The sequence below is a fragment of the Garra rufa genome, chromosome 2 (assembly GCF_049309525.1).
Source record: "Garra rufa chromosome 2, GarRuf1.0, whole genome shotgun sequence".
NCBI classification, from domain to species: Eukaryota; Metazoa; Chordata; class Actinopteri; order Cypriniformes; family Cyprinidae; genus Garra; species Garra rufa.
The window spans coordinates 69,918,644-69,941,168 of record NC_133362.1 but is presented as its reverse complement, the minus strand read 5'-3'; the positions used below and the strand labels follow the sequence as shown (position 1 = coordinate 69,941,168).

Here is a 22,525-nt window from a genome sequence, read left to right as displayed (position 1 = left end):
CTAACTATTATTAACTAATCATCCAGCCCAGGTGAATTTGCTAAATTAAACTACTACTAATTTAGACTGTGCTTTGTTTCTTTTGTTTGGTTATGTTATTTATTTATTTATTTATTTATTGTCACAGTAAAGTGTTATTTTTCATTCCAACTTCTGGTGTCCTCTAATTTTTATATCTACCTCCCTCACTCAAGTCTAGACCTGGTCCAATTAAGTATTTCCATTGAAGGACAGTGCTACATACTGTGTGTGTGTGTGTGTGTGTGTGTGTGTGTGTGTGTGTGTGTGTGAGAGAGAGAGAGAGAGAGAGAGAGAGAGAGAGTGTATGTGTTTGCACTAAGGCTGTGTGCTGCACAAATCAGCTCACAATGTTGTTTACAATGTTAGTGAACAAGGTGATGTAAACAGCAAACTGCAAGCACTATTTGATAGTAAAACAAAAACAGTGAAAAGTGCTCTAGATTACAAAAAGAACAGGCATCCAATTTGATCCCATAAAAATCCCATAGAAACCATCCTACTGAATATTTATGTCTTGACAAAAAATCCTAAAGGATTCAAATAAGAATTTTGTACAGGATTCTTATTGGAATTTCTATCATATTTTGGAACCATTCCTATAGGATTTCAATAGGAATATTCTTATAAAAACTAAATATTCTGTAGGATCATTCTTAAAGGATTTTTTTATGGGATCAAATTGGATGCTTGTTCATGTCTTTATGGGAACTTTTTTTTATCTAAATGTGCTCTTTTCCACTTCTTGTTTTGCTAACAGATAGTACTTGCAGTTTGTGGTTTACATTGCCTTGATGTAGACGTTGTTCATTGTCTGTTGCTTATCAAAAAATCCTAAAGGATTCTGATAAACTTGTACAGGATTGTTATTGGACTTTCTATCATATTTTGGAACCATTTCTATAGGATTTGATATGAATAGTCTTAAAACAGGATCCCCTTAAAATCCTGTAGAAACTATCCTACAGGATATTTATGTCTTGTCCTATAAGAAAATCCTATAAGACAATTCCTAATGGAATCCTTTAGGAACGGTTCCAAAATATGATAGAAATTCTGATTTGAATCCTGTAGAAGATTCCTATTGGAATCCTTTAGGATTTGTAGAGGATTCCTATTTGAATGTATATTAAGGTGAGTTAAAGTAAACTGCAAGACACTAAACTAATATAAACAATAAAAAAGTGTACCTTTTAGGATTCTTCAAAATTTTTGAAAGATGCTTTAAAAGAAAACCCATTAAAATCCCATAGAAATTATCCTACAGGATATTTATGGCTTGTATAAGAAAATCCTATTAGACAATTCCTAATGGAATCCTTTAGGAACGGTTCCAAAATATGATAGAAATTCTAACTGGAATCCTATAGAGAATTCCTATTGAAATCCTATAGGATTTTTTGACAAGGGATAATAAAAATGCAAACAGAAAGACATACAGAGATTCCTGCCTTTATTAGACAGAAGAATATTTTCAGCCCCTCCCACCGAAGCTTCGAATATTTGATGTTGATTACTACCGAAGCTTCGAAGCTCAAAAAATGGTATTCGGACCAGCCCTAGTATTTTCGAAAAACATTTACAACTTATATACTTTTTAATCTCAAACCCTCATCTTGCTGAGACAAGACAAGAATTTGAGGTTAAAAAGTACAGAAATTGTAAACATTTTTAGAAAATAACCCATTTTTTTTCTAGATAAGACCTTTTTTTCCTTGGCTGTGATCAGTTAGAGCCCTTTGAAGCTGCGTTTTGGAAGTTCAAACTCGGGGGCACCATAGACGTCCATTAAATGGAGAGAAATCCTGAAATGTTTTACTTAAAAAAAAACTGTTTCCTTATGACGGAAGAAAAGACATGAACGTCTTGGATGACAAGGGGGTGAGTACATTATATGTATTTTTTTTTTTCTGAAAGTGAACTACTCCTTTAAGATGACATTTTTACACAATCATTATTATTTTTGATTCTGTAATTTTTTTAAGTGTTTCTAGCCATCCAAGCATGCTCAAATGCCTATGTAAAGGTGCATAACACAAACTCAAAATGTGAATAATAATTCTGCTCCATAACGGATAGCATAGTGTTATGCTATTCAACTGGGCTTAACATGCATTTGTTTTTTTGCCTTAGACATTGTGACAGTAAAAGTGGAGAGTCAAGATCTGAATGAAATGGAAGAGAAAGATATAAAACATGATTTTATAACTGGAGAAAAATCTTTTAGTTTTTCACGGACTGAAAAAACTTCCTCTCAAAAAAGAGCTCAGAAGACTGGAACTACAAGTCTTTTCTTCTGCCAACATTGTGGAAAGAGTTTTAGTAAAAATGGAAACCTTAAAGTCCACATGAAAATTCACACTGGAGAGAAACCTTATACCTGCCAACATTGTGGGAAGAGCTTCCTAAGAACAGAGGATTTTAAGAGTCACTTGAGAGTTCACACTGGAGAGAAGCCGTTTGAATGTGGTCAGTGTGGAAAAAGTTTCTCACATAAATCAACCGTTTCTAATCATATGAGGATTCACACTGGAGAGAAGCCTTTCATCTGCAAACTGTGTGGAAAAACCTGGAATCAAAGAGAAAAACTCAAGATTCACATGAGAGTTCACACTGGAGAGAAGCCTTTCACATGTGATCAGTGTGGAAAATGTTTCTCATACAGAGAAAGCCTTAATATCCACATGAGAATTCACACCGGAGAGAAACCTTACATCTGTCCTCAGTGTGGAAAGAGTTTCACGGTTAAAGGAAACCTTAAGATTCACATTAGAAGTCACACGGGAGAGAACCCGTTCACATGCAATCAGTGTGGAAAGTGTTTCAGAAATAATTTAAGCCTTAATAATCACATGAGGATTCATTCAAGAGAGAACGGTTTTAAATGTCATCAGTGTGCAAAGAGTTTCACAGACATGAATCACCTTAAGGATCATGTTGAAATTCACATCGGAGAAAAGCCTTTCATGTGTCATCACTGTGGAAAGAGTTTTACACACAAAGCAAACCTTGAGAATCACATGAGAGTTCACACTGGAGAAAAGCCTTTCACCTGCCCTCAGTGTGGAAAGAGATTCACGGTTAAAGGAAACCTAAAGGTTCACATGAGAATACACACAGGAGAGAGACCTTACAAGTGTCTTCAGTGTGAGGAGAGTTTCATATATCAAAATGACCTGAAACATCATTTGCAAACTCATGTTTAGAAAACAGATTGATTCATTGGATTACCCTCTTCTCAATTCTTCTCAGTCCAAAATGTGAACATTGGGTCATTTTGTTTGGTTGAGTCCACAGATTTGAAAGTTCAGGGCCCGTATTCATAAAGAATCTTAGTGCAAAGAGTTGCTCCTAGTGACAAAATTCTAAGAGAATTCTTAGAAAAGTGGGCGTTTTCCCTTAAAATTAAAGAAAAGATCCTAGTAAAGAAAAAAGTAATTCAGAAAGAATCTTAACCCTTAAAAGAGGTCTTAAGGTCCAAATTGGAGTAGGGAAGAGGACTTTTAAGAGTTTCTTTAGCAGTGGATAACACTGACAAAACATGAGGAGGGCAATGCAATATTTGCACACAATGCATGACAGTGATTTCACTGATGCTACACATGAGATTGTGCAGAGATAATGTTTGTGACTTATTTTGTTAGAGACATGCTAACATCTCTGACATAGTGCAGAAATGCCATAGTGCAGAAATGGAAGAAATCACTACATTTATTACATGAACTTATTTGGCAACTGGAAACAATGCAACTATGCAGCAGTAATAATTTGGGTATGTTCACAACCTTCTATAAGCAAAGAGATCACACAAACAATTACAGCACTTTCACAACCTTAATGTGCTGCTGTTCATTACCTATCAAATACATTAAATACAACATTAACAGCGTGGTAAAGAAAAATATGTATAAACATAAAATATATAAACTTAGTGATGTGACGTTTGACACCGAAGCTTCGAAGCTTGTATCAAAAAACCGAAACATCTCACAGTGAAGCACTGTACCGGAGCTTGATTCGTTTTGTCCATAACCACGTGACCTGTGACGTCCGAAGCTTCGTTTTCGCACACAACCACGTGACTGCTTCATATTCTGATTCAAATAACGCGAACCCCTTGCGCAGGTATCAAGTGTCATTCACTTTTTGTTAAGAATAAATCATAATACGAATAAATATTTACATGTGTAGTTTAGTGCATATTCATTTTGTTGTTATACTTGCTTCACAAGCACTTCTAATTAATACTAATTTTAGTCAAAATTATTCTTAATTTACTTTGAACATATATGCCTACATGAACCATGCTTATACTTGTATCATTTTATTAAAACGTTTATTTACAGATTAATTCGAGTAAAATTACTGTTTTTCTAACATAGCACAAATAGATCTGTTTAATGAAACTGTCCAAAATTGCTTTAAGATCTGGGACGCGAAAGCAGCTTTTCCCACCTTTGTCCACAAGATGTCATTAGTGTGCAACATGTTGAAAAGCTTCGAGTAACGAACCTTTTTACGATACAGTTGAGGGGAAAGCCTCGGTGCTTCGAAAAGCTTCATTTTCCCATCACTATATAAACTTACATAATATGTGTGTTGCGGTAAAACAGGAAAAATTATGCCTATAATTTCAAAGTGAAGGCTTAAACTAGACCCTACACTTAAAAGTACTCTTTTATTTCCTTCTTGGACAACCAACCAATCACAGTCTTTAAAATGCTGTGTCATCGCTAGCAACGGGGTCAACCCCGCCTCCTCACTAAGATAAAAGTTTTCGTCTTTTCTTTGCTCAGAGTTGCTCTTAGATTGATCCTGAATCACTCTTAAGCTAAAACTCCTACGTAGGAGTTTTTAAGCTAAAATAAAAGCTTTCTGAGAGGATTCTTAGAATCTTTATGAATACGGGCCCTGTTGTGAATGGTTTTGTTTTTATTCAAGGGCATTTGAGACTGATTTTGGCCATGACCCCATTGTTGACCTATTAGGCTGGTCTTCATATTTGGAGACCCATGGTCCCAATCAGACTTAGGCAGTTCAGTGTGTGATGACAATAGCAAAAAAGACAACATATTCTGTGTGGGATGTGAGTTTATAACGTCTAATAAGGTAATAATGTAGCTGGCCATAACTGGATAAACACTAGTAGTGAAAATGTATTTTATATAACCTTTTCCCGTGATTTTTATTTATTTCTTTTTTACTTTTTTGTGCATTTTAAAAATGTTTTCTGTATGCATGTGTACAAGTGTGTCTCAAAAAATTTGAATTTCATGGAAAAGTTCTTTATTTTTTGTAATTTAATTATTCAAAGGAAACTTTCTTATATTCTAGATTCATTGCAAACAAACTGAAATATTTCAAGAGGTTTTTTTTTTTTTGTTTTAATTCAGATTGATACAACCTAAAAAAAAAAATACAAAAAATCAGTCCCTCAAAAAATTTGAATATTTTTTCCAAAGATCAAAAAGATATACAAAACAGAAATGTTCAAGATCTCTGAAGTAGATTTAATTATTCACTTAATAATTGGTTGGGGCTCCTTTTACACAAATTACGGCTTCAATGCGGCGTGACATGGAGGCAATAATCCTGTGGCACTGCTGAGGCGTTTTTGAAGCCCAGGCATCAGAATAATACATCAAAAAATATCTAGCAACATTTCAGTTTGTGTGCAATGAATCTAGAATAAAAAAAGTTTGCTTTTTTTAATTAAATTGCAACAAATATAGAACTTTTTCATGATATTCTATTTTTTTTTTTAGATGCACTAGTTGTGTATGTGCAATGTGATCTAATGAGAATTTGTATGTATTTTTTGTGAAACTGTGTGCATGTGTTGATTAACAACTTCAGGCTAACTTTGAAGAGCTACATGTGCAAAGCTATCTGAATACACCTCACACCTTGAAGACTACAGTGGAGAACTATATAACTTCAAAGAACATGACCCACATTTAATCTCAAGCTAGCTCAGAAACTTTATTTCAAATGAAAGAAACTGATGAAAGGATAGTTCACCAAAAATGAAAACTGTCATCATTTACTTGACATTTTAAAATGATTTCCAGTGAAGCAAATTAATATGTTGTCCAATATATAATATACCTCAACAGTATATCACAGATGGCGAGTTGAGCTTGCAGTGGCCACGTCTGATGACAGCCTTCAGACAGGTAAAGATTACCTGAATGTTGAGGTGAAGCTCTTCAAGGGCCTTGTCATGCCAGAAAAAAAACATGAAATATGGGCTGCATTTCAGTACAAATCCAAGACAGGAACTTGGTGTCTTGCATCATAGTCATCCTAACAGCCTATTATTAAATGTTTTGCTGAATCATCATACAAGGGCATAGGTTTGTTTTGATAGTTGATCTGTAGTTTATGAATCTTCACATTAGATTTTCTTGCCATAAATTTAGTCTTAATATAACACTATTAGATACGAAATATCTAAATACAATGCATTACAAATGCAACGTTTTGCTTAATAGTCAAATCTGAATAAAATCACATTCATCATTTGAGAGGGTGCAACACAGTTCACAGTTGTGCTTGTTGTCTGGTTTTCATTTATCAGGCTGTGTCAAGTTCTCTTTCTCTCCACTTTTGTTTACCACCAGAATAGCTTCCAAGTTCATTGGCCCATCCTGAACCAGCCAACCTAAACCAATGCATTTTACATTTAAAATGTGTGGCTCACCAGAATCAAATAAGATTGATAGATGATGAAGTGCATGGTAAAAACTAAAATTTAATTCATAATATGTCATATTTAAAATATAGAAAGAATACAAAAAGTAACAAAGCCATTAAGGTTTGGAATAACACGAGAGAGATAAAAGAATTTGAACTTTTTGGGTGGACCATATTTTAAGATTTTATAGCAGATAAAAAAAAATTATGAAGCAAAAAGAATCAATTAAAGTATTGGTCAAATGTCTGTTATGCTTATCAAATCTGCCTTTATGCGATAAAAATACAAAAATAAAGTGATTTTGTGAAATGTCATTATAACAATGTTTTCTGTTTAAATATAATTTTAAAAATAATTCATTTCTGTGATGCAAAGCTAAATAATTAGCATCATTATTTTTCTAGGTTTCAGTGTCATGCGATCCTTCAGAAATCTAATATGCTGATTTGATACTCTGAGCAGCCCTCCCCACGCCTAACATGCGGGTTGGCGCCGTGGCTTAGTTGGTCAAAGCGCCTGTCTAATGAACAGGAGATTCTGGGTTCAAATCCCAGCGGTCCCTTGGGCTGAGCTCTAGTCCAGCAAGCGTCCCTAAATTGTGCACAGACCTGCTTGCTCAGTGCACAGCTTGCCACTCGGCCAAGCTGGACGTGCTCTCTGGCGCAATGGATAGCGTGTTGGGCTTCTAGACTGCCAGATGAGGCCATTCAAAAGTTGTGGGTTCGAGTCCTATCAGATTTGTGCTTTTTGGAATTTTGTTAAGCCCATACTAAGGCGTGAATATAAGAGTGTTGCCCTCAGACAGCAGAAACCATTTTGAGGCCTCCTGTTCTCAGTGTACATTGATTTAAAAAAAAAATGTCAATCATATTTAAAAGGTAGCAAAACATGCCCAAGAACCAATTCAGTGAGGTATGGCAATCACTGTCTTGCATCAAGTGGAGGCAGCAGGACATTCAAAGTGTTGATTCATGCATCCTCTGAGCCGCCCTCCCCACCCCTTTACGTGCGGGGTGGCGCCGTGGCTTAGTTGGTTAAAGTGCCTGTCTTGTAAACAGAAGATCTTGGGTTCAAATCCCAGCGGTGCCTTGGGCGGTTTTCCAGTCCAGCAAGCGCAAACTTTTCCAAAAGCGACCCGCAAACAGGGATAGCTACGGCAGCGAGTGGGTAATTTTGCAAATCGCCCAGACTCAGTTGTCGGCAAACGCCTTAAAGCTGTCCAGCGCACGGTCAGCCAACCCTTGGCCTCTTCTCTGGAAGCCTGGATCGTCTGAGTCGCCCTCCCGGAGGGCGAACGTGCTGCCAGGCTAGTCTAGTAAACAGGAGATCCTGCGTTCGAATCCCAGCGATGCCTTTGGCTGCGCGCCACAATACAGCCGAGCTCGTGCTTTACCAAAAAACGGACGCGAATGGGGACACAGAGAACCTCTAGGTTAGCGGGCGGTTTCGCTTGCAACACTACCCTCTCACCTGCTTTTGAAGGATAGCATCCCAGGCTAACGGGTCCACCCGAGGTGGCGCCGTGGCTTAGCTGGTCAAAGCGCCTGTCTTGTAAACAGGAGATCCTGGGTTCGAATCCCAGCGGTGCCTTTCCACCGGTGGCTGTCTCTGGCCTCACTGTTGGATGGGAGAGCCCAACTACACTGTATATTTTTGAACCGTGCCTCAATTGTGCAAAGACCTGAGGACCTGTCTTTCTGCCCACACAGCGTGCCACTCGGCTGAGCTGGATAGGCACAAATCTGTAAGAAAAGCCCTCAGTGGCCCAGCCCGGCATATTGATCAGCTCTGTGGCGCAATGGATAGTGCATTGGACTTCTAGAATTCCAGATGAGGCCATTCAAAGGTTGTGGTTTTGAGTCTCACCAGAGTCACGCTTTTTGCCATTTTGTTAAGCCCATACTGCGCAGTGTTGCCCTCGCACAGCAGAAACCATTTTGAGGCCTCCTGTTCTCAGCGTACATTGATTAAAAAAAAAGTCAATCATATTTAAAAGGTAACAAAACATGCCCAAGAACCAATTCATTTTTGGTATGGCAATCACTGTCTTGCATCAAGTGGAGGCAGCAGGATGTTCGAAGTGTTGATTCATGCATCCTCTGAGCCGCCCTCCCCACGCCTAACAAGAGGAGTGGCGCCGTGGCTTAGTTGGTTAAAGCGCCTGTCTTGTAAACAGGGATAGCTAGGGCAGCGAGTGGGTAATTTTACAAATCGCCCAGACTCAGTTGTCGGCAAACGCCTTAAAGCTGTCCAGCGCACGGTCAGCCAACCCTTGGCCTCTTCTCTGGAAGCCTGGATCGTCTGAGTCGCCCTCCCGGAGGTCGCTATCCCCGGGTCGAATCCCAGCGGTGCCTTTCCACCGGTGGCTGTCTCTGGCCTCACTGTTGGATGGGAGACCCCAACTACACTGTATATTTTTGAACCGTGCCTCAATTGTGCAAAGACCTGAGGACCTGTCTTTCTGCCCACACAGCGTGCCACTCGGCTGAGCTGGATAGGCACAAATCTGTAAGAAAAGCCCTCAGTGGCCCAGCCTGGCATATTGACCGGCTCTGTGGCGCAATGGATAGTGCATTGGACTTCTAGAATTCCAGATGAGGCCATTCAAAGGTTGTGGTTTTGAGTCTCACCAGAGTCACGCTTTTTGCCATTTTGTTAAGCCCATACTGCACAGTGTTGCCCTCGCACAGCAGAAACCATTTTGAGGCCTCCTGTTCTCAGCGTACATTGATTAAAAAAAAAGTCAATCATATTTAAAAGGTAACAAAACATGCCCAAGAACCAATTCATTTTTGGTATGGCAATCACTGTCTTGCATCAAGTGGAGGCAGCAGGATGTTCGAAGTGTTGATTCATGCATCCTCTGAGCCGCCCTCACCACGCCTAACAAGAGGAGTGGCGCCGTGGCTTAGTTGGTTAAAGCGCCTGTCTAGTAAACAGGAGATCCTGGGTTTGAATCCCAGCGGAGCCTTGCAAACGACAGGTTGGATCTTTTTGCTCTCCCTTGGACCTGAGGCCCTTACAGTGCCTCTGCCTTTCAAACGACACCGCAATTGTGCAGAGACCCTAGGGCCTGTCCTTCCTGCAGAGAGAGCCTGCGCTCTCTTACCGTTGGACGGCCACAGACCCGAAAGGTCAGCCTTCACGCGGCTCTGCTTGCTACCCCCTTATGGGGTCTGTGGCGCAATGGATAGCGCTTTGGACTTCTAGACTGCCAGACGAGGCCATTCAAAGGTTGTGGGTTCGAGTCCCACCAGAGTCGTTGCTTTTGGCTTTCTAGTAACTCTCATACTGTGCAGTGTTGCCCTCAGGCAGTAGAAATTTGTAGACATTGGCTGCATCTGAAATCGCATACTTCCATACTATTTAGTAGGCAAAAAGCAGTAGGCCAAGAAAAAGTATGCATGAAATCTCAAACACCACAAAAGAGTAGGCGAGATTTACCAGGATGAAGCACTTTTTCTCGCGAGATTCAGGTGTACGTATACCTAAGTATCGTTCGAATATGCCTACTTACCTACTATATAGTAGGCGAAATGGGTACGTGAGAAGAGTAACCACAAAAGAGTAAGCGAGAGATCCCCGGATGCCTACTGCGTCCCGCCCAGATTTCGAAGTGCCGATCGAGGGATACTTTTCTACTTTTCTATCCCAGAAGCCCACGGGAGATCAATACGTCATCATCGAACGTGATGGAGAACAGCAACGAGGGTGTTTCCAAAAGTGAGTAACCTTACGCTGTTCCTTGTGTCACAATCGCGTAGAACAAACTGTTAAATCGCTTAAGGTGTAACAGTATAGTATATTTGTGATTGTCCTGTAAAAACATGTTGTATATGTATAGCAAACAGGGGAGATCCAGTAAACACACGTATAACTCCAAAGTGAATGTACATAAACCACATACATCTTAAAGATGATTGTTAAATGTCTATTTAATATGTGATAGGAAAAAGTTAGAAAAGAATTGCAGATGAGCACGTAATAGACATCTGAGTGTTGTGTGCTGTTACAGTAGAATTCACTGTTGTCAACACTGTTTACTTTATATGAATGGAATGTAAATAAACGCATGTACATATAGTAACTGAACATAACTGATCTTTTTTATTTGTCCATTCATATTGTTGATAAATTCAGGAGCATTTGTGTTGGATAAAATGCGAGTGTAAATGCAGTGTTGAGCACATGAATCACAGAGGTGACTTGAAACTTTTCTGGATGTTACAGGGACAGGACGTGATGGACAGCAGAGACAGGTGAAGGTGGACACGGTGGTCAGCTGCTTCATCAGAATAAAGCTGCAGAATTGGCACAGCTATGTTGAGATGGCAGTAGTTATTTACAGGCTGTGAACACATGATTGTCAGAACAATTACTTTGAATAAAGCTTTGTTTTATGTGTCTTTGACTTGTATTTATTTAACATCAAGGTTACTTTTATTTATTCTTTTACAAATTTATTCATGTTTCTTGTTGTCAGTTAATAAAATATAGCATTAATTCATTACTTGACTGAGAATTGAGATGTATTCAGATTGACTGCATAGTCATGAATATGTCATGCATATGGCGTATTAAAAAAATGCATGTAGTTCATTTTACTAAAAATATTAATTAGTGGTTAGCATTTATCAGTATTATTGTTCATAAGAGTTGGTGTTGTCTAGCAATGCATTCCGAGGTCATCTTTAATTTCTAAGTAATACTTAATTCTTTAGAGTGTAAAATCAAAAGTCTTCTCCAAAGATGTGATCTTCCAGCAGCTGATTGACGTCTCCTTTGTGCAGATATTACAAACATTGCAAACAAGGAGGGCAACGTACTAGGTAGGGTTGTCGTGATGCCATTGGGTGTTCTGTGCACCCGTCGCCTTTATTTTATTTTATTAGTACTGCAGAACTTATAAGTACATACAACCGCAGGAAAAGATAGTAGGCTGTTTTATCAGTAAAAAAATCATAATGACAGAAAAAAACTGTAAAGGGTTTGCGTACATGTGATTCTCTACACGTGAAAAAAATATTAAATATCTTTAAATTATCGTAATATTCATTTAATCATAATGCATTAAAATTGCATGTTGTTTTTTGTTATTTATAATCCTCGGGGATGAAACAAGAGAAATCCCACAATAAAAAGAGGAAAACAAAGGGGATTTTAAGCCAGTTTTGCGTGTGGATAAACAATTTTGCACATAAATAAATTAAAAACATATTCAAGTGGTTACGATTTTAAGTTTTCGTAATAAAAAATAACATCTTTAAGGATTAAACTGGGTTATAGCCTAAAAACGTACTACAAACATAAAGGTATCTGTTTCTTCTGGAAGACCACAAAATGAGAAATTTGATCAACATCATAATATATACAAATAGATAATATATGCAAATAGATTAATTAAACCTGTTGCTCATATCTTTTAAATTGTTGCTCTCGTTTTAACGTCGTAGATCACATGATAACGTCATCATGGCGGATCGCATTCATACTCAACGAGATTTGGCTGTAGAGTAGGTTCTCTTTTAGCGCTTGTTAAGTACCTACTTATTGAAATTAAGTACCTACTCATTAAGTATGCGATTTCGGATGCAGCCACTCTCTTTTAAGCGTACCAGCACCTGGCCCGCCTCTGGATGTTTTGATCCTCTGAGTCACCCTCCCGACAGCCTTGCATGCGGTTTGGCGCCGTGGCTTAGTTGGTTAAAGCGCCTGTCTCGTAAACAGGAGATCCTGGGTTCAAATCCCAGCGGTGCCTTGGGCGGCTTTGCAGTCCAGCAAGCGCAAGCTTTTCCGAAAGCGACCCGGAAACAGGGATAGCTAGCGCAGCGAGTGGGTAATTTTGCAAATCGCCCAGACTCAGTTGTCGGCAAACGCCTTAAAGTTGTCCAGCGCACGGTCAGCCAACCCTTGGCCTCTTCTCTGGAAGCCTGGATCGTCTGAGTCGCCCTCCCGGAGGGCGAACGTGCTGCCAGGCTAGTCTAGTAAACAGGAGATCCTGCGTTTGAATCCCAGCGATGCCTTTGGTTGCGCGCCACAATACAGCCGAGCTCGTGCTTTACCAAAAAACGGACAGCGGATGGGGACACAGAGAAGCTCGAGGTAAGCGGGCGGTTTCTCTTGCAACACTACCCTCTCACCTGCTTTTGAAGGATAGCATCCCAGGCTAACTAGTCCAACCGAGGAGGCGCCATGGCTTAGCTGGTCAAAGCGCCTGTCTTGTAAACAGGTGATCCTGGGTTCGAATCCCAGCGGTGCTTTTTCACCAGTGGCTGTCTCTGGCCTCACTGTTGGATGGGAGACCCCAACTACACTGCATATTTTTGAACCGTGCCTCAATTGTGCAAAGAACTGAGGACCTGTCTTTCTGCCCACACAGCGTGCCACTCGGCTGAGCTGGATGGGCACAAATCTGTAAGAAAAGCCCTCAGTGGCACAGCCTGGCATACCCACCAGACTCGTGCTTTTTGGAATTTTGTTAAGCCAGTACTAAGCCCATAATAAGAGTGTTGCCCTCGGACAGAAGAAACCATTTTGAGGCCTTCTGTTCTCAGCAAACATTGATAAAAAAAAGTCAATCATATTTAAAAGGTAGCAAAACATGCCCAAGAACCAATTTAGTGAGGTGTGGCAATCACTGTCTTGCATCAAGTGGAGGCAGCAGGACGTTCAAAGTGTTGATTCATGCATCCTCTGAGCCGCCCTCCCCACGCCTAACATGCGGGTTGGTGCCGTGGCTTAGTTGGTCAAAGCGCCTGTCTAGTGAACAGGAGATTCTGGGTTCGAATCCCAGTGGTCCCTTGGGCTGAGCTCTAGTCCAGGAAGCGTGCCCAAATTGTGCACAGACCTGCTTGCTCAGTGCACAGCTTGCCACTCAGCCAAGCTGGATGTGCTCTCTGGCGCAATGGATAGTGTGTTGGGCTTCTAGACTGCCAGATGAGGCCATTCAAAAGTTGTGGGTTCGAGTCCCATCAGATTTGTGCTTTTTGGAATTTTGTTAAGCCCATACTAAGGCCATAATAAGAGTGTTGCCCTCAGACAGCAGAAACCATTTTGAGGCCTCCTGTTCTCAGTGTACATTGATTTAAAAAAAAGAAATGTCAATCATATTTAAAAGGTAGCAAAACATGCCCAAGAACCAATTCAGTTAGGTATGGCAATCACTGTCTTGCATCAAGTGGAGGCAGCAGGACATTCAAAGTGTTGATTCATGCATTCTCTGTGCCGCCCTCCCCACCCCTTTACGTGCGGGGTGGCGCCTTGGCTTAGTTGGTTAAAGTGCCTGTCTTGTAAACAGAAGATCTTGGGATCAAATCCCAGCGGTGCTTTGGGCGGTTTTCCAGTCCAGCAAGCGCAAACATTTCCTAAAGCAACCGCAAACAGGGATAGCAAGGGCAGCGAGTGGGTAATTTTGCAAATCGCCCAGACTCAGTTGTCGGCAAACGCCTTAAAGCTGTCCAGCGCACGGTCAGCCAACCCCTGGACTCTTCTCTGGAAGCCTGGATCGTCTGAGTCGCCCTCCCGGAGGGCGAACGTGCTGCCAGGCTAGTCTAGTAAACAGGAGATCCTGCGTTCGAATCCCAGCGATGCCTTTGGTTGCGCGCCACAATACAGCCGAGCTCGTGCTTTACCAAAAAACGGACAGCGAATGGGGACACAGAGAAGCTCGAGGTAAGCGGGCGGTTTCTCTTGCAACACTACCCTCTCACCTGCAATCAGGGATAGCAAGTGGTTAATTTTGCAAACTAATCTGGAGAAGCAATCTTCAAAGAGAGCCAACAATCCCACGCTTGTCACGGTTCATAAATCCTATGTCTCTTTCTTGTCTCGTGATCCTGTTGTGTGTGTGTGTGTGTGTGTCTGTGTGGGCGTGCCGGCTGATTCAAGCTCATCAGCGATCACGCTCATCACGCCCGTCACCAGCTGCAGCTCATCACATCAAGCACATTTAAACTCACGCCACTCTCATTCCTTTGTCAGATCGTTGTTTGTGAGTCCCCAGCCAGGTTGATGTCGTCTGCGTTCCAGTCTGTGCCCTCATTGTTCCTGTTCGTGTCTTCTGTGGATTATCCTCTGGATTCGTCATCCCATCACCACCGCTGCACTCTTCTGACCATCTCAGTCCCTGCACCACGAGCGATCTTTTCTCTCTGGACTGTGTAATTCATCATTCTGATTTTCTTATTAAAATCCTTGAGTACTTGCATTTGCTTCCGTGTGTTTGATCATGACAGAACGATCTGACCAAGGAATGGAGGCAGCGAGTAGCTCAACCCGATCGCTGGAGGAGTTTGTCAACAGCAGCATACTTCGAATGGATACTCAGGAGAAGAATCTCACCGACACAGCTCGCGCTGTTCAGACGCTAGTGGTGCAGGTGTCCGGGCTCACCCAACAGCTTCACCATCTGCGATCTCCCACTGTGCCCCCCGCACCGCTGGTTCCCCCACCACCACCAGAGAACCCCGCCCAGTCAGAACCACGCCTACCAGTTCCCGAGCCGTATGCAGGTGAACCCAATTTTTGTCGAGCTTTCTTAACACGATGCTCTATGCACTTTTCTCTGCAACCTAGAACGTTCAATAACGAACGAGCCAAGGTCGCCTTTGTACTGACATTGCTGACTGGGAAGGCGGCACTCTGGGGAACCGCGGTGTGGGAAAACCAAGATCCATGCTGTGCCTCGTTCCAGGAGCTCTCCGCTGAGATGAAACGGGTCTTCGACCGGGCGGTCGCTGGAAGGGAGGCGGCAAGAATGCTGGCCGATCTGCGACAGGGAGAACGGTCCGTATCTGACTTCTCCATTGAATTTCGAACCCTAGCAGCGGAGAGCCGATGGAACGAGGAGGCCCAGTGGGACATGTTCCTGCATGGGCTGGCTGACCGCGTCCAAAAGGAGATATATGCGATGGATCTTCCCACTTCGCTCAACGACCTGATCGCCCTCGCTCTAAGAGTGGACACACGGTTATCACGAATGGATCGTCGGACTCAGCCCAGTCGCCTTACAAGTGGATTCGAAGGCCAACGATTTGGAGGCGGGGACGCGGTCAGCCCCACCCACGACCACGAGCCCATGCAGGTAGGAAGAGCCCGGCTTTCTCGGGAGGAGAGGGAGAGGCGGAGATCCCAGGGCCTCTGCATGTACTGTGGAGGAGCGGGCCACTTCGCATATAACTGTCCGTTAAAAGGCCCAGCCCGATAGTAAGTATGAGGCTACTATCGGGTGGGATCTCCGCCGAGAAGTCCTCACACACGTCTACTCTCCTTCCGGTAAGACTGAGATGGTCAATTCACCTTCACGACTGTCAAGCACTTCTGGATTCAGGGGCAGAAGGTAATTTCATGGACCATTCATTTGCACGCAAGCTCAAAGTCCCCCTCAGACCCCTCACACACAAGATCGCAGTACACGCCCTCAACGGTCAGGAACTCCCCACCATCTCATTTATCACGAAAGACATCACTCTCATCACATCAGGCAATCACACAGAGACCATCTCCTTTTACATCCTGGACACTCCCCTAGCACCCATCGTCCTGGGCCACCCCTGGCTCATCCGTCACAACCCTAAAGTGGACTGGCAATTGAAATCTGTGTTAGAGTGGAGCAGTTTTTGTCATGAGTCTTGTCTTGTGTCTGCCTGTCCGTCTGTTTCTGTCCCTGTGTTTCAGGAAGAGACAGTGGATTTGTCTAACGTGCCCGCGGAGTACCTGGACCTGAAGGAGGTGTTCAGTAAGTCTCGAGCTGCTTCTCTTCCTCCGCATCGTCCCTATGACTGTGCAATAGAGTTACTGCCAGGTACGTCTCCGCCCAAGGGCAAGTTATATTCACTTTCTGTCCCAGAGAGGGAGGCTATGGAGAAATATATTTCTGATTCTCTAGCAACTGGGTTCATTCGTCCTTCCTCTTCTCCAGCGGGGGCGGGGTTCTTTTTTGTGGGGAAGAAGGATGGGTCCTTGCGGCCTTGTATTGACTACCGGGGGTTGAACAACATCACGGTAAAGAATACTTATCCTTTGCCGTTGATGTCTTCAGCCTTCGAGAGGCTGCAGGGAGCATCTATCTTCACTAAATTGGATTTACGTAATGCTTATCATTTGGTCCGCATAAGGGAGGGGGATGAATGGAAGACCGCATTTAACACCCCCAGGGGGCACTTTGAATACTTGGTCATGCCCTTCGGGCTGTCCAACTCCCCAGCGGTCTTCCAAGCACTTGTCAATGACGTTCTGCGAGACATGGTCGATCAGTTCATATATGTCTACCTGGACGACATATTGATTTTTTCTTCGTCTCTCCAGGAACATGTGCAGCACGTCCGACAAGTGCTCCAGAGGTTGCTAGAGAATGGGCTTTTTGTCAAGGCGGAGAAATGCGATTTTCATGCACAGTCTGTTCCTTTTTTAGGTTACATCGTGTCGACTGAGGGAATGCGCATGGATCCTGAGAAGATTAGGGCTGTGGTAGAATGGCCAAGTCCAGATTCCCGCAAGGCCCTGCAGAGGTTTCTGGGGTTCGCCAATTTCTACAGGCGTTTTATTCGCAACTTCAGCCAACTAGCCTCACCTCTGACCGCCTTGACCTCCCCCAGAACGACGTTCAGGTGGTCAGACGCAGCCGAGGCTGCGTTTGCCAAACTGAAGGGCTGCTTCGTTTCAGCCCCCATCCTCATAACCCCTGATCCATCACGTCAGTTCGTGGTGGAGGTCGACGCTTCGGAGGTGGGGGTAGGTGCAGTGTTATCCCAGCGTTCTCCCTCAGACGATAAGATGCACCCTTGCGCGTTTTTCTCCCATCGTTTATCCCCCGCTGAGCACAATTATGACATTGGCAACAGAGAGTTGTTGGCAGTTAAACTAGCATTGGAAGAATGGCGCCACTGGTTAGAGGGTTCGGGGGTACCTTTTATTGTCTGGACCGATCACAAGAATTTGGAATACATTCGGACAGCTAAAAGACTAAACTCCAGGCAGGCTCGGTGGGCTCTTTTTTTCGGTCGTTTTGATTTTAATCTCTCATACCGCCCGGGTTCCAAAAACATCAAACCCGATTCCTTATCTCGCATTTTTGACCACTCCGAATGCCCGTCCACTCCCGAGTGCATTTTACCAGAGACTCTATTCGTCTCTACACTCACATGGGAGATCGAATCGAAGGTCAAGAAGGCCTTAGAAGGGGTAACGCCTCCGACCCGTTGTCCACCGAATCGTTTATTCGTGCCTGAGAGTTTAAGGTCCAGCGTTGTTCAGTGGGGACATTGTTCCAATGTGGCTTGCCATCCAGGAGTCAATCGTACTAAATTTTTGATTAAGCAACGATTCTGGTGGCCTCTCATGGCTCGTGATGTTCACAGTTTTGTCTTGGCTTGCTCAGTTTGTGCCACAGGTAAAACTTCCAATCGTTCCCCAGATGGGTTACTCCAACCGCTGCCGGTGCCTTCGAGACCCTGGTCCCATATCGCTCTAGATTTTATCACCGCCCTCCCACCCTCCCAGGGTCACACGGTAGTTTTGACCGTGGTGGACCGATTCTCGAAGGCAGCCCATTTCATTCCCTTGCCCAAATTACCTTCAGCCAAGGAGACAGCGTTGATCGTCATTAACCACGTCTTCCGGTTACATGGCCTCCCGACAGACGTGGTTTCTGACAGGGGACCCCAATTTGTGTCCAAATTTTGGCGAGAATTTTGTAAATGCCTGGGTGCGACTGTCAGTCTGTCGTCTGGATTCCATCCACAGACCAATGGTCAAACTGAGAGAGCCAACCAAGATTTGGAGAGAACGTTACGATGTTTAGTGTCTAAGAATCCTTCCTCTTGGAGTCAGCAACTCTCTATGGTGGAGTACGCCCACAACACGTTGCCAGTCTCATCCACGGGCCTATCACCATTTCAGTGTAGTATAGGGTACCAGCCACCAATTTTTCCTAGTCTGGAATCCGAAGTCGCGGTCCCCTCCGCTCACGCCTTTGTCCAGAGGTGTCACCGCACTTGGACTAGAGCCCGGGAGACTCTACTCCAAGTGAGGGCGCGCACCAAGGCCAAAGCCGATCGCCACCGGCGAAGGCCTCCCGTATACGTCGTCGGTTCCAAAGTGTGGCTTTCTACTAAGGACATTCCTCTCCGCTCCGTCTCGAATAAACTTGCACCCAAATTTATTGGCCCATTCGCTGTCACTAAAATCATTAGCCCGGTGACAGTCCGCCTTAATCTTCCTCCAGTGTACAGGAGGATCCATCCCGTCTTTCATGTATCCAAAATTAAGCCCGTCTTTTTTGCTCGTATTAATCCGCCAGTCCCGGTTCCCCCCCCCGCCGCGACTCGTAGACGGGGAACCCACTTATTCGGTAAATCGCATTCTGGACTCTAGACGGAGGGGACGCGGATTTCAGTACTTGGTGGACTGGGAAGGTTACGGTCCGGAGGAGAGAAGTTGGGTGCCAGCTAGAGACATCCTGGATCACGCCCTTATCGATGATTACAATCGGCAGGTAAGAGAACCTGGGGACGCCAGGCGGCGCCCCTAGGGGAGAGGGTACTGTCACGGTTCATAAATCCTATGTCTCTTTCTTGTCTCGTGATCCTGTTGTGTGTGTGTGTGTGTGTCTGTGTGGGCGTGCCGGCTGATTCAAGCTCATCAGCGATCACGCTCATCACGCCCGTCACCAGCTGCAGCTCATCACATCAAGCACATTTAAACTCACGCCACTCTCATTCCTTTGTCAGATCGTTGTTTGTGAGTCCCCAGCCAGGTTGATGTCGTCTGCGTTCCAGTCTGTGCCCTCATTGTTCCTGTTCGTGTCTTCTGTGGATTATCCTCTGGATTCGTCATCCCATCACCACCGCTGCACTCTTCTGACCATCTCAGTCCCTGCACCACGAGCGATCTTTTCTCTCTGGACTGTGTAATTCATCATTCTGATTTTCTTATTAAAATCCTTGAGTACTTGCATTTGCTTCCGTGTGTTTGATCATGACAACGCTGACCTAACCCCCTCTCTTCGCCCCTCACTCTCACACCTCTCTCCCTAAAAGCCTTTGCTTAAGGAAAAACACATGTTATTAGGAATGCACCGATACCGATATCGGTATCTGGTATCTGGTATCGGCCTCGATACCACATTTTCTAAAGTACTTGTAGTCGTTAAAAGTCCCCCGATACCGGAGACCGATACCACGGTCTGAGAAGTGTCTATGTTTGAGCAGCGTGTAAGGGGCCCGCCCCCAGGCCCCGGTTGCAGCTCAGAGCGGGGAGAAGGCGAGGCGAGACATGTCAGTCGTGTGGAACTATTTCAAAGTGGATGAAGACGACAAAACAAAGGTGGACTGCAAATTGTGCTCAGCGAAATTGTCCAAAGGAGGCTCAAAAGGTAGCGCATTTAACACAAGTAATTTAATCAAGCACCTAAAATCCCAACACGACAACGAGTACAAAGTGTTTACCCATGCTTCTAAACCAATGCAACCCACGCTGCAGCAAACTCTTGCAAGACGAGAGAAAATGTCCAGAGACAATCCACGTGCTGTGAAAATAACACAGGCAATTATCGAGTACATTGCATTGAGTGACCAGCCACTCTCGGAGGTAGAAAAATGTGGGATTCCTACGTCTCCTCCATGTTCTGGAGCCCAGATATGATGTCCCAAGCCGCCGCTACATGACTGACACGGAGCTGCCTAAACTACACGACTCCGTGGAAAAACATATCCACAGCCTACTGCAAGCCTCCTCTGCGTTTAGTTTCACCACGGATATTTGGACAAGCAGTGTTAGCCCCGTGTCGCTAATTAGCCTAACCTCCCAGTGGATAGACGAGAGTTTCACGCCGCAATGAGCCATATTACATGCGAAACAATTCCGCGGCTCGCACACCAGCCAGGCTATAGCGCATGTGTTTGAGGAAATGCTCCAGACATGGGGTACACCTAAAACATCAGTACATGTTGTGCTTCGTGACAATGCCAAAAACATGATTAAAGCTATGAATGACGCAGGGCTCCCAAGTCTGCCGTGTGTCGCGCACACGCTCCAACTGGCTGTTCATGAGGGCTTATTAGCACAGAGGAGCATAGCTGATGCTATAGCAGTGGGGCGGAAAATAGTTGGGCATTTTAAACATTCAGCCTTAGCCTACTCCCGCCTCGAGGACATTCAGGGACAGCTCAACCAGCCAATAAAGAGACTGCAGCAGGACGTACAGACGCGCTGGAACAGCACGTATTACATGCTCCAGTCCCTCATTGAGCAAAAGCGAGTGCTGGGGGTGTTTGTGTCCGAGCATGAACTCCCTGACTATCTCACCGCTCACCAATGGGCTCTTATGGAGAAGACTGTTGCCATCCTCGCCCCCTTTGAGGAACTAACTAAAAAAGTGAGCAGCTAAGACGCACTAGCCTCTGATGTCATCTCAGCTGTGCTAGTGAGACTTCTAAACAGAGAAACAGACGAGGACCACGGCGTCAAGACAATGAAAGCAACCTTACTGGCAGCTGTCAAGAAGCGCTTCAGTGACGTCAAGACCAACCCACTGTACTTCATCTTCACCATACTTGACCCAAGGTAAAGTCTGTGTGCTATAGGTATTCAATGATAAAGTATTATATTATATTTTTGTAACTAAAATACACACATACAAATGTATGCAATATATAATATGAAATATATTTCCCTTATTACTACCAGAAAGCCAAATGGCTGGCATTTGTGACAGTGGTTTAGGGGAAACTAAAATCAGTCCTATTTTTCCACATATTAATACATTCATGAATTTTGTTTAGGTATAAAGATCGCTTCTTCTCCAACAACACTGCTCCGGAGGCCAAGCTGCACCTGAAGCAGGAGCTTTAGATGTCCAGAGCTGAGGCAGAGGGGAGTCGGGCAGAAGCTGCAGAACCTCCTGCTAAACTGTTTCTCAAGGCCCAGGCCAGCACTAGCAGCAGTCTGGACACTGTATTTGAAGAAATCGCTAAGGAGCAGCCCCAGGCAGCACAGCCGCTGGCAGCAGGGTCTGCCATTGAGCTCGAAACATACCTCGGAGAGGCCCCAAGCCCTCGTGAAGACAGTCCTCTGAAGTACTGGGGTGTCAACAAAATCAGGTTCCCCACTTTGGCTAAAATGGCCCATAAATACCTCTCAGCCCCATGTAGCAGTGTGGAAAGTGAAAGGCTTTTTAGCTCAGTGTCACACATTATAGATGAAAACAGAAACAAGCTGACTGCTGATAATGCAGAAAAGCTACTTTTCGTGAAAAAAAAAACTACCACTCACTTTTTCTAAATAGGCTCCATTTAAGTGAGTCGTCTTAGACTTGATGTTAATACCTACCTCAGTTGCACTGACTGCCACAGTTCTATGTTGGTGGATGTTGTTAGTTTATTCAAATATTGTGCACTAAATAGCAAAGATGTTTATTAATGCCCCTTGTGTTGTCCAAAGCGGCAGAGTTTACAACAAACTGAAAAAAATACTTGAGTTGCACTGTCACTGTTTAAATTTTTTTTATAATTATTTATTCTGTAATATGTTGCATACAACATGCTTTTCATTTTAAATAAATGTTCTTAATTCTAAACTAGTCCCTTGTTTTTTTTGTTTTTTTTTTTTTGTTTTTTTTTTTGTTAAATTATATGACTAAAGCTGTTACCTGTAAATTTAAATCATGTTTTTATTAAGTACTCGGTATCGGTATCGGCGAGTACTGAAATGCAAGTACTCGTACTTGTACTCGTTTTCCAAAAAAGTGGTATCGGTGCATCCCTAATATATATACAATGCCTCTTCCAATATATAATTTCATATAATGTGGGA

At 43.6% G+C, this 22,525-nt stretch overlaps 1 protein-coding gene and 8 non-coding genes across 9 annotated transcripts; all 9 read left to right on the top strand.

Moving 5' to 3' along the window:
• Window positions 1-2,192: 2,192 nt before the first annotated feature.
• LOC141326067 (uncharacterized) lies at window positions 2,193-3,710 on the top strand. Its single transcript, XM_073834767.1, has one exon. The coding sequence runs from the start codon at window positions 2,193-2,195 to the stop codon at window positions 3,222-3,224; it is 1,032 nt and encodes a 343-aa protein (XP_073690868.1). The 3' UTR covers window positions 3,225-3,710.
• Window positions 3,711-7,203: 3,493 nt separating this feature from the next.
• trnai-aau (transfer RNA isoleucine (anticodon AAU)) lies at window positions 7,204-7,277 on the top strand. Its single transcript has one exon. It is a non-coding gene; the product is annotated as a tRNA-Ile (tRNA).
• A 453-nt stretch (window positions 7,278-7,730) lies between these two features.
• trnat-ugu (transfer RNA threonine (anticodon UGU)) lies at window positions 7,731-7,804 on the top strand. The gene has a single exon. It is a non-coding gene; the product is annotated as a tRNA-Thr (tRNA).
• A 427-nt stretch (window positions 7,805-8,231) lies between these two features.
• Window positions 8,232-8,305, top strand: trnat-ugu (transfer RNA threonine (anticodon UGU)). Its single transcript has one exon. It is a non-coding gene; the product is annotated as a tRNA-Thr (tRNA).
• Window positions 8,306-9,612: 1,307 nt separating this feature from the next.
• On the top strand, window positions 9,613-9,686 carry trnat-agu (transfer RNA threonine (anticodon AGU)). The gene has a single exon. It is a non-coding gene; the product is annotated as a tRNA-Thr (tRNA).
• A 201-nt stretch (window positions 9,687-9,887) lies between these two features.
• trnar-ucu (transfer RNA arginine (anticodon UCU)) lies at window positions 9,888-9,977 on the top strand. Its single transcript is given in 2 exon segments — window positions 9,888-9,924; window positions 9,942-9,977. It is a non-coding gene; the product is annotated as a tRNA-Arg (tRNA).
• A 2,422-nt stretch (window positions 9,978-12,399) lies between these two features.
• On the top strand, window positions 12,400-12,473 carry trnat-cgu (transfer RNA threonine (anticodon CGU)). The gene has a single exon. It is a non-coding gene; the product is annotated as a tRNA-Thr (tRNA).
• A 428-nt stretch (window positions 12,474-12,901) lies between these two features.
• trnat-ugu (transfer RNA threonine (anticodon UGU)) lies at window positions 12,902-12,975 on the top strand. The gene has a single exon. It is a non-coding gene; the product is annotated as a tRNA-Thr (tRNA).
• A 467-nt stretch (window positions 12,976-13,442) lies between these two features.
• Window positions 13,443-13,516, top strand: trnat-agu (transfer RNA threonine (anticodon AGU)). Its single transcript has one exon. It is a non-coding gene; the product is annotated as a tRNA-Thr (tRNA).
• The last annotated feature ends 9,009 nt before the right edge of the window (window positions 13,517-22,525 follow it).

Bases quoted from the DNA above. Each gene is read 5' to 3' on its own strand.
- LOC141326067 (XM_073834767.1), top strand. From the start codon at position 2,193: ATGGAAGAGAAAGATATAAAACATGATTTTATAACTGGAGAAAAATCT.